General features: G+C 37.1%; 1 protein-coding gene across 1 annotated transcript in view; it reads right to left on the bottom strand.

Moving 5' to 3' along the window:
• Nucleotides 1-299: 299 nt before the first annotated feature.
• The window catches only part of si (sucrase-isomaltase), a gene marked incomplete at both ends in the record, with an annotated part of 58,620 nt that continues 47,346 nt past the window's right edge, over nucleotides 300-11,573 (bottom strand). The window contains 8 exons of the mRNA XM_080506480.1: nucleotides 300-314; nucleotides 1,349-1,519; nucleotides 4,180-4,229; nucleotides 5,997-6,085; nucleotides 6,371-6,495; nucleotides 7,361-7,417; nucleotides 7,561-7,645; nucleotides 8,418-8,566. Coding sequence (XP_080362606.1) covers nucleotides 300-314; nucleotides 1,349-1,519; nucleotides 4,180-4,229; nucleotides 5,997-6,085; nucleotides 6,371-6,495; nucleotides 7,361-7,417; nucleotides 7,561-7,645; nucleotides 8,418-8,566 — 741 coding nt within the window. The remainder of the gene's footprint in view (nucleotides 315-1,348; nucleotides 1,520-4,179; nucleotides 4,230-5,996; nucleotides 6,086-6,370; nucleotides 6,496-7,360; nucleotides 7,418-7,560; nucleotides 7,646-8,417; nucleotides 8,567-11,573) is intronic.

Below are 11,573 nucleotides of genomic sequence, written 5' to 3'. Positions count from 1 at the left end.
GATATTTGAGATCATACGTGAGATACAGTGGACACTGAGGATCACTCACATGCCTCATAATGCATTATTTTTGGTAGCTCTTTTTTTTTTCTTCTTTCGCAATAAGTGTGATACAATTGGAAATCATGTTTATTTCCCTTTTAAATGGTGCCAAATTTATAAGGAACAAGCAGTTGTGGGAAATGCAGCTGAGAATATGGTTGCACCCATGAACAATTTGCTACGTTTTCTTTTGCCTGTTGACTCTTGTTTCATATTGTTGTTTGATGGGATTGCATGACTGGAGACAAATCATTCATTTAACAAACAGGACCCTAGTGAAACACAGCAGAGAGATTTTATAAAATGCATTTACTACTATTTCTCCAAAGTCAGCTAACATGCTTGTGTTGGTCACTATGGTACGTACGACACAGACTGCCTAAGCAGATCCTGCTATTGCTCAACGGGTTTGAGGGAAAGGGTTCATCCAAAATTGTGGAGGCCACCTGAAAAACATCACTCCATGTGATGAATCCATTTTGATCTCACACTGTGGCAATAAGGCATTTGCAGTGAGTGTGGATTTCATCTTTGTGTTGATAGGTGGAACCCAAAAATTCAGCTCTGTTGCTCATTCTGCAAATGTAATTTAAAATGGGTACAAACAGGCTTTCCATTGTTATCATGCTTATTGCCAAGAAGAATTATTAGACCAAATGAAGAAAAACATAAAAAAATAAATACAAATCAATGGAACAAATGCACTTAGTTTTGTGTTTATTCTAGTTTATCAATATGTTCTAAAAAATAAGTTCCGCTTTATCACATGTTCAGAATGAAAGGGATTGAAATATACTGTCTAATTTACCAGCTATATAAGGGATTTGCTGTGTATTAAAATATTCTAACCAATATTCCATTTTTCTTTGTATACTGTGGCTTTAAAACTGCAGCATAGTTTATGTTAATTTACTATCGGACACAAATTAGTTTGTTTTTTGTTGTTGTCTTTTTTTAACAATCGTGCACAAAAATAACTCATTAGCAAGAAACTGTCATTTTATTTGTGTTAAGAGCCTTTGAGGTTAAAGACCATTTCCAAAATAAATTAAGTTTCAGGCTACAATTGAATCACATTTATCATGCAACATGTGTGCTGGTAAAGAGCATTAAGAGCACATAAAGAAACAGGGGAAAAAAGGTAGTATGGAGCTATTTTCACTTTTAACTGAAGTATGACCTGTGTATTAGCTATATCTTTTAAATTAGTGTAAAAGGAAACATGTAGTACTTAAATAAGCCAAATCATAGATGGAATAGGTTCAGGTTGTGATGGCACATGATTGATAAGTAGACCAAAACTGACCTGAGTATCGACGTTGTGTTTCGCAGACAGTATTTTTTCAGTTCCATTTCCGTGAGTTAGTGTTGCCTCTTTGATGAGAACAGTGCCTGCACCCCAAACCTTCACTTCTCCCAGGATCAGCCGATCCTTAGCCGCCAGTCCGTTAACTTCAGGCGTAGAGACCAGAGAGTTCTAGAAGCACAATGTGTTTGAGACAGTCAGACACCTTAAATATATGAAATGCATAACGAGATATCAGTTCATATCATACTGAACATTTATAAAAGACTATTGCATTCACACAAGTACCATGATAATAAATTGATTAAGGTGTCAACAGATCTTTTAATATTGAGGGAGGCATAAATGTTCTCAATTCATGAAAAACGTAAAATAGCCTTATCTAAAAGGGATAAAATTATCATTGAGACGCACGCGCATACACACACACACACACACACACACACACACACACACACACACACACACACACACACACACACACACACACACACACACACACACACACACACACACACACACACGCTTCGATGTTCAGATAGGCATCCAAAATGGAATACGATCTGCTAATCTGCCAGGCCGCACTGGCCTCATTGTCCAACTTATCCTCATCTTCTCACATCTGCCTGTTCACACATACACCCACGGGCTTGCACACAAATACACACACTTACTCTCTCCCGCTCTCTCTCCCTCGTTTGGCTGTCAGACTGTGGGCCTGTTTTATCGCTGTGAAATTGCTTTGGATTGAGCCTGATGGTAGGCAGAGGACAGCCACAGATGTTTGGCCGTGGCAGCTGTACGTGCCGGCTATAGCTCTGTGCATATACGTACGCCTGTGTGATTGTGATTAAACGCATGCTTGTTTTTGTGCGTCTGTGGGTCTTTGCATGGTGAAAACCCAAATGGATGGCCCCATTTATCCCTGTGATTATGGATTCTGTAATAAACTGTGATAGAGCTGTGGCCACTTAAAAATGTGTTTCATGCTGGACTCAGACATAAAGCTAGGATACAGTACAAATAACACAGACTCTGTGCAAATTCAAATGTGTTGTTTCATTACTTTTTATTTTGTCATGATTATTTCTAAATGTGCTTTGAAGGGTCTGAGCTCCATATGAATACACAAGGATAAATTGGTGACTCTTCAGACAATGTTACTGGTACTGAAAGCCGGACAGGTTATTGCTTTTATGATGAAATGCCTGTTCCTTTAACTCAAGAGATCTTTGAAGTATTCTGGTTGTGTTTCTTGCTATTGTGCTCTATGTATAAACTCACAATTTTCCATGAGATAATTCAGTTAAAAAGTTATGGAAATCCTATAATGTCATAATCTTCTGAAATACAGTATTTGGGCATTTGTATGCTTTAAATTATACAGAGTAAGAACGGTTTGAAAAAAAAATTAAGTTGGATTAAATGATGTTTGCGGTATTAAGTGGTTAAACCATTGTTCCCCTGAGATAAACTGGGAAGAAATGGATATAATACAAAAGCAATAGTGCTTTGTTGTCTTCAACATTTCCAAATGTAATTTGACTGCTGCTTGTTGCTCCATGAACCTGCAACTTAAAACACTCTTGTCTTGATTTTTATGGTGGGCAATACATTCAAATATTTTAAATTCAAAATAACATCCTGTTTTCTTTGTGCAGGTATTGCTAGATGGCATTCCTCTTGTTTCATAAAACCCAATATTAAAATTAAACATGTGCATAGTGATATTAATAAGAAGAAGCTCTGGTTTTAATTACTCTGGAAATTGGCTAAAATATTCTCTTGGAAAAGCTAATCAATATGCATCTTCATACCCATATATATATATATATATATAATTATTATTATTATTATTTTTTTTTTCATTTTCAAATATCTGATGCCATCACAAAGGGTTAGGGTTTTGAACACACTGTAATCTGCATCAGAACTACAGTGGCTGCACTCTGGTCACCTTTAAGCTGGCGTGTTGGTTTTGAGAGTACCATAAATACCATGTAGTTGTGCCCAATAAAGTCTAGCAATTCAGAATACACTGTCTGACTTAGAGCGACTGGCTTAGTGTTGATGGTGCTAAACTGAGCTCTTTCGACTTCCATAGCATATTTTAGCCTCCCAACTCTATTTATTGTATGTAAAATTGAAGAATACTTTCTTGTTATTGTTCTGCACAGTTAAACTGTTCCCTTAAAGTTACAAGGACAGTGTATCCTTGAATGTGAGCAGTATCATCAAAGTCTTAAAGATATAGCTAAAGATGGAGGCCTCCTGTCAAAAACTTGAGGCAAACACCTTACTGCCTTTAACTTACACTCTTTGAATGTTTGAAATTGGATTTCTTCTTGTAGAAACCTGTTTGTTTTGATCCTTGTATCGTTCAACCTGAAAAATGTTAACCAATGTTTAAGTAATACTTTTACTGTTTTAGAAAATGCTTGTTTAACTGCATGTCTTGTGTTGATATATAATTTTGCTTAAGGTTTTTAATTTAGATGATTTTTATTGATCTCTTTGGTGGACTTCTTTTTTTCCTGGATGTGACCTATACTATCAGTCTTGGGTACCAGTCACTTGCACAGTGGGGAAACCATAGGCAGGAAGATTTGAACCCAAACCATACTGTCACAAGGTCACCAATTCATATTTATATAACAAAATAAAAACTGTGCCCTAGCAAAAGTTGCATAAACTTACAGTCAAACAACCATGAGAGAATTAGAAAGCGATTCCTCAGTAATGGTTTCAAACATTTGAAACATGTTCAAATTTGTTTGCAACAACGATAAAGGAATCAGGAGGACGCGTACGTTGCTGGCCCTTGAACTCACCGATTCTGCTTTGAAGATGGTCAGAAGATACTCCTGTTTTCCCACGGTGTCTTAGTAGAGAAAATAGGGGTGGATTACATACAAAGCAGCGATGTGGAGGGAGAAAATCAATGTCTTACTGCTTCAATGAATGGCATGGATACAGAAATGTGGTAAATGAATAAATTGAACAAAATGAACGTTATTACCAACCATTGTGTTTCTATTCAGCCGACTAAATGGACAAGTACATAATCATCTAACTGGGTTAATCAGTGAGTCAGTCGTTAAACCAAGCCCGAGCTCATTGAAGGACCCCTACACAAAGTGATTTGCAATTAAAAAAATTTAATAAAATAAAACAACAAGCTCTGCTTTTATCTGAATGAAATGTTGACAAATAGATGTACTGCATGAAAGAGTGAGGCTGGACATGGTGAACCGAATGAGGGGTAGCGAATGAATGAGTGATGTATCAGTCTGACTGACAACAGAGTGAATAGTCATCCCTCTGTAGTGAAGCAAAAACATGCAGAGTGAGAAAACAGCTGAGAGCAGGGAAGCCGATAACACAGGTGCGCGAGAACGGTGCTGGAGAAGCAAAGCAAAAGTAGAAAGACATCGGAAGACTACACGGCAGCCAGACAGGGAGACACAGAAGAGAGGAGCGAGGGACCAGATAAAAGAAGAGTGATGGAGAGCATATCTCCAGGCAGCGACACGGGGAATTACTGTAATAGTTTCTGTCACTCCTCTCCTCTGCATTTCTCATCGTTCTCTCTCTTTCTCTCTCTCCCTCCCTCGCTCCCTCTTTCTCCTTTGTCCCAAACAAACATGCCTTTCACAGAGTGTATCTCCTCACAGAGGCACTTCGGAGGGGCTGATCCTGCTTGTGTGTGTGTGTGTGTGTGTGTGTGTGTGTGTGTGTGTGTGTGTGTGTGTGTGTGCGTGTGTGTGTGTGTGCGTGCGTGCGTGCGTGCGTGCGTGCGTGCGTGCGTGCGTGCGTGCGTGCGTGCTGTAAGAACGAGCTGTCTTTCCGAAAGAATCTGAAGAAACCCTGTTTAATAAGTAGAACTATGGGTTTTCTCAGACTGTAAATTGAAAAGTGTTTAATCACACTTTTTTTAAATTTAATTTCATAATTTTAGTGATTCCAGAAGAACATGTCCACTGGAGATGCATAATTTCTGCATTTCTGGTTTATAAAGTGTTTGTGTTTACATGTTAACATTAAAAAAAAATAATTTGCATGTACACAGAAATGGTAGAAGCTGTGAAAATAGTCGTTTTCATGCCAGACCATTAGTGGTTGCTGTTCTTTGTTTTTGTAATGAAACCACACACTCATGCATGCAGAGAAGTATGGTATATACTTATGCTTAATGCTTATACCATATACTATGGTATATGGTATAAGCATTAAGAATACCAAGTACAATAGTGCTATTACTGGTGACTCTCACCAATAGAATTCCCAAGTCGACCAAGATGAAAATAGAATTGTGATGGTAATTTATCCCACCACAGTTGAAAGTTTAAAAAAAATCACATGAGATAGCCACAGATATAAACTTCTACTATGAAATACTGTTTGCTCTGAATTTTTCAACTTAACAAAATGACAAAAGATCAGCAAAAAGAATAACTAAACGAAAGAGGGAAAAAAAAGCAGCGCTTGTATTTGGTTGTTGTGCCCTAATATTTGTGGATGTATGGATAAATTGTCGTAACTTAATGTTAGTGTTGAATGAAACTGCCTTTGATAACTCTTGAAAGAATAAAGAAATAAACATAACTACAGCATATAAAACAATTAAGAAGCTCCCTCCGTCAATTACCTATTCCTTCTCCATCATCCCAGAATACCGATCCTTGAGCAGCTCCAGTTTCACTCAGAGCAACTATGAGTCCTAAAGGATTCCTCCGACTGAAAAGAAAATAGATAAGAGCGTTATAGCAGATTGCTGAAGGACACAGCCTATTTGTACCTGTTGCTAAGAACAAATACATCAACATAACCGTGATGGTCATACATGTCCGTTTAAAGGTTGTTGGTTTTTTTTCCATTGTCTGGGAAAAAAGAAGCCATTTAAACATTCACTACTTCATAACATAGGTACTCAAGTACATAAAAGACACACTTTACTCTGAGTGCATGGTCTTACGCTTAAGTGTTGTTATGATGTGTCATCCAAGACATGCATGCACGCACCTGTAAAATGTGTTGTTTTCTGGTTTCTGCCAGGGTAGGATGTATCCTCCTCTGATGTGGAGGTTAATATGCTCCAAAGGTGTTGACATTGTAAGCATTTGGCCACGCACTCCAACATCTTTCGCCTGACGAAAGAAGCAGCATTTTTGTCAGAATAAGCAGTTTTTGCATGGGGCGCACTGCAGAAGGGGTGCCATTTCTAATGGCTACATTTTAAATGTTTCAGTAATTTTTCACAAATCAAGGGAATCATTTCCAAACTGATTTCTTCGAGTATTTTCTTCTTTGTTCGTGGCTCTTGCTGGAACAGCTTGCATATCATGTGAGTTGAACTTAAATGGAGATAACCACTCTTCCCTCAAGTTCTTATGCACTGGATTGGGCTGTTTTTTCACCTTTTTTTTTCTCTCCGTTCAGATTTATAACACGAACAGATGGGAAGTCCCTTTGCCAGAAACAGACCAAGCAAGTTTGTTTTCCTTCTTATGGCATAGTCTCCCAGGTTCAGCTTCTTCATGATGTTGTCAAATAGTGCATTTCACTTGCTGAGATTGTAAATTCAGCTGTTATTGCAAATGTGGTCGAGTGTGGCTCCCTTGATTTGGTTAGTTTGTATATTTATTTTGCTACACATTAAAGTAAGTCAATGATACTGATTTTTTTCCCACTTTGGGCATAGATCTTGCTTTTTCCACAAGAAAAGGCTAATTATTCCTCGGTATTGACTATTGTATTGTTGCACAATGTATCCAAGTATTTAGACTCACTTTGACTTGTAATATGGGTCAAATAAATTACAACATGCATTTTCAAAGTGTACAATTATTGAAATACAACGATTAATCCAAAATGAAAAAATGTTTGGCTAAATACAATGAATTTCCATATTTTATTGTTAACAGCTCCTATGATTATGGACAGGATGAAATGGTTTTAAAGGTGGATAGATGGAGGGATTAATTGTGAAAAGTGCTGTGGACCTCGACTCACCGTATAGTAGTCGTACCAGCGTGCATCAGGAACATATGCATCCACACTTGTGACTCCCTATTGGTGAGGTAATCGATAATTAAAAAAAAGAAAACAATGAATTTAACAAAATAAACATAGAAACATTCATAAAGGTTATGCACATTTTTAGTGGATGAAAAAAAAAGTAATGCAGGTGTGCTTTGTATAAATTCACATACCTTGTCCAAGGCAGGGCTGATAAGTAGAGCAGGTCCCCAGAGGAACTGTTTGTGTATATCCCATGTAGCCCTGTCATCCATGAACCTGTGACATACATGCAAAGACGTCATTAAGCCTGACTGAAGAAAAAAAAAAGAGAAATGTTACCAACACTCGCTCATGCGTCCCAAGCCCAGATGACTGTTCAAAGGCTCATTCAGAAGTCAGTGGTTTGAAGGTGCAAGCCAAATAACCTCGCCAGGCTCACCCTGCCAGCTCCTTAAACACCATCTGTGACTTCATAAGAGTCTCTTAAAATGAAAAAAAAAGAAGAAAAAATGTTTCCATATAATTTCACATATTCACATCTGGGAGCTGCAGCCACAGCCATATACAGTTGTCTTCTACTCCATCTCAGTGGAATTAAAGTACCTCGCTCAGGAGCTTTGTAACGGCAGCTGTTGTGTCAGGGAAGACTCTTCTCATTTTCTTGCCCTGTCAAGTTGTTCATATGAGCAAATATCCCTATTTAGCCTACTTCACCTTGCTGCAAGAGGTATGCAAATATGAATAAAACTGATTTAAAAAAAAAAAAAATTATATTGGATGAATTTACCACCTGTAGCTAATAAAGAAACATATTTTAACTCGTTGGAAAATTATTTGGCGATTTAAACAGAGCTCGGTTGTAAAAAATATATCAAAGTTTACCCAAATAACGTTTCCATTCAGAAATGATCAAATGTGTTTTGATGAAATCAAGGTACCTTTACTGTGATCAAAATGCCAAAATGAGACCACTAAAAAATGCATGGATGCATTGTGTGACTATATGTGTTGTTGTTGCTACAGTGTGTACTTGTTGTGTTGTGCTTACTCATGCAGGACTGGCCGGATCACTGTGCTTCCTTTAGTATGAGCCTCAAACATCAGTGTGTACATGTAAGGCAGGAGGGTGTAACGGATGTTCAAGACATCGCGGGAAATGGCGGCGAATTCAGCATCCCAAGCAACAGGATCTTGTCTCTGCCAGAAAAAAAACAAACAAAAAAAAAGAGCAAATGTTATGTTTTATCACAGACACATTTGTTGTGATGGAACTCAAATAACCAATATGGAGAGTACAAGATAAGCCACAGTTACTCCAAAATGAATATCATTAGGTATGATAGACTTGCTTTTACATAATTTACTATTTGGCAGTATTGAATTAGTTATTTCATATTTCTATAATCCATAGTTGTGTACATGCATGTTTTATTTAATGTATTAAGTCAAAAACAAAGTAGATTACTTCTTGATTGTGTTTATTAAAAGGTCTAATTGATTCACTTTCAGTTTAGTCTGCTTTTATATTGAAAAAGGTTCCCAAAGGAATTCAATTGATATATTTCAAAAAGAATTTGGCTCAATCCCTTTAGCAGAAACAACGGTTTCACCAGATCTGCTATTTTCACAAAACAGAACCAAAGAAACAACATTGGATTAGTTACAATATGAGAATGGATTCACTAATATTCAAATCTAACATTGTATTGTTTGGCTAATTACTTTGCTGTTGCCTCATAGTTTTACTTTATTGTCCCAAAAGAAGACTCTCGAGTCAAGAGCTAACTTTGTTTTATTTGACAAATGCACAAGAATGCCATTTAACAGTGGCTGGAAGGGTTCATGTGCTCTCTTCAGCCCACTGAAGGTGGTCTGACCTCGTGTCTGGATCTCAGGTCTCAAAGTTTTTCACAAAGAAGTGAACTCTGACCCAAAGACATAGCAGCGTTGCAGAAAATCTAATATTCCGTCAGGCAAAGGGAACCATACGGTTTTTTGCTGACACTTTGGCTGTTTTTATCATATCACAACATTTGTTACAGAAAATAATTGGTTAACTTGACCTCCGCTTTCACTACTACACTCAGTGTCTATCTATATTCATACTGACAAGACAAAAATCACAGATCACTGTTTGCCACATTGATCAAATCAAATGGCCTTTCACTAATAAACGACCACCAAACTATTATCCTTAGCTCTGTAATAATATTTACCTCATTTTAATTAGCAACAGCAGCTCTTTACAAGACAATGCCACATAAAGAAGACAGGATATATGGTCAGTGTAAGTGTGAGTGAGTGCCTCATCATTTGGACGTTAAAACAAGAAATCACAGAGATCACTAGAATGACATCCTGCTGAGGTTTAGCTAGGTCATGTTTAAAAGCGATTATTAACTGTGCCTCAGTGGTTGTACAGTTTTGGCCTAAACGCACATGATTGAATAAAGAGCATTTCCATTATCCTAGGACCCAAGGAATTTATTCGATTATCATCAAATTTACAAAGGAAATTTACAAGATTATAATTATCTTCAAACTGGCAAAGTCCACCTGCCTTGCCCTTTCTGTGCACTCTCATGCCATATATTCAGAGACGGTCACTGGAAGGTGATTATTGTACCGTGTGTGTGTATGTGTGTGTGTGTGTGTGTGTATTGGATCACTAATCACCAGTTGTATTTTTTAATGCAGCTAGTTGTGTATATTTGTATTTCAACTGTATGATTTCCATCTATCCATATTTGGACACTTATATACAGGTTCATAACTATTCCTGAATACAAACTACCTCACTCGATAAATGGAACTAGAAGCAGGGTACAGTGTTGAATTAGCCTTTTGAGATTGTAGTTCACACACAGGTTTGATGAATTAGGGAAAATAAAAAAACAACAGACTGACTGTTGCGAAGCAGAGATTAAAACAGCAGTTGAGTATACTGAGCTTTGCTGTCAAACATTCATATTGATAGGATTGAACTTGTATTTTTTCATTTAGGATAATTTTTTTGTTTTATCTAAAGGTGAATTCAGGTCCCACTTTAATGGTCTAAATTGGATGATTCTTATGTTTATTTTTCTTTTTTTCTCATCGTATTCCTGTCCATCTGGGCTGTGATTTCTACTTCACTCGATTATTATTCTTGTGCATTTAATGCATATTCATCCATTTGTTTATTGTACATTTTGTTTATATGATCTAGCTGTCATCTCCCAACGTCAGTCACCTCCTTCCCATCACCCCATTCAATTTTGAAATTGTATTAGGGTAATGTCAAATACAGATGAATAAGATAATACCAAAGATGAACATATGTGAGCATATTCATGATTAGCATACATTTTATATCACACTGCACTGGAAACGCTTGTTTTTTCTTAACTTGTAGAAGTTTGTTTGGCAATGGATTTGATATATCGTGAAATATGGGTGGACAACTGAGGAAAACCATGTCAGTACTGCGGTATTGTTGCATGCAAGCTTCATATTTTGGATTCCCAAATAAAATGTATTCATGCAAGCTATTTGGTTTCAAAGGAAAGGGATGTATTTTGATGTTCATTTTCTACCTGGTGTTTTCAAACCTGTGGTGGAAAATACTGCATACAACTTGGTAATGGTTACGTATCCATTTTATGACATTGTGATATTAGATTATTACTATCGCATAGCAATTCCTATGTTGTTGAAGTAAGACATTTTATAATCTGAAATCGGTTTCCCTGTATTCCCTTTGTAACATTCAGCTCCACAAATCCTGACCTGAGAGTTATACCACTGTTGAGCCCTTAAGGTAGACTTTTCTTATCTGTGTGAAAGAAGAAAAAAAAAAAAGAACGAGAGGAGGGATTGATAAAGAGATGGGAGAAGAGTGAGGAGCAGACAGAGAATCCATCTCTGGAATTCATCTAATTTATGGCTACAATTACTGTGGCAAAAGGGCTTGTGATACTGGTGTGCAGATAGATGTATGTGTGTGTGTGTGTGAGTGCTTATACTTACACACACAACTTGAATGGAAAAAAAAGGTTATCTGGGTGCATCGGTCCCTCTCATTTTTCCCCTCCTCTCCTTGTCTTCATTTATCTGTCTGAAATCTACTCCCTCACCCCATCTAATAACCCTTTGCATTTCTGTTTTGCATTGCAGACCTTGCATCAGAAAGAAAATATATTTAGATGAACAATGATATGTCCCT

This window comes from Blennius ocellaris (genome assembly GCF_963422515.1).
Source record: "Blennius ocellaris genome assembly, chromosome: 2".
Lineage (NCBI taxonomy): Eukaryota > Metazoa > Chordata > Actinopteri > Blenniiformes > Blenniidae > Blennius > Blennius ocellaris.
The sequence above is the reverse complement of the archived record's forward strand: the minus strand, read 5'-3'. Positions and strand labels throughout refer to the sequence as shown.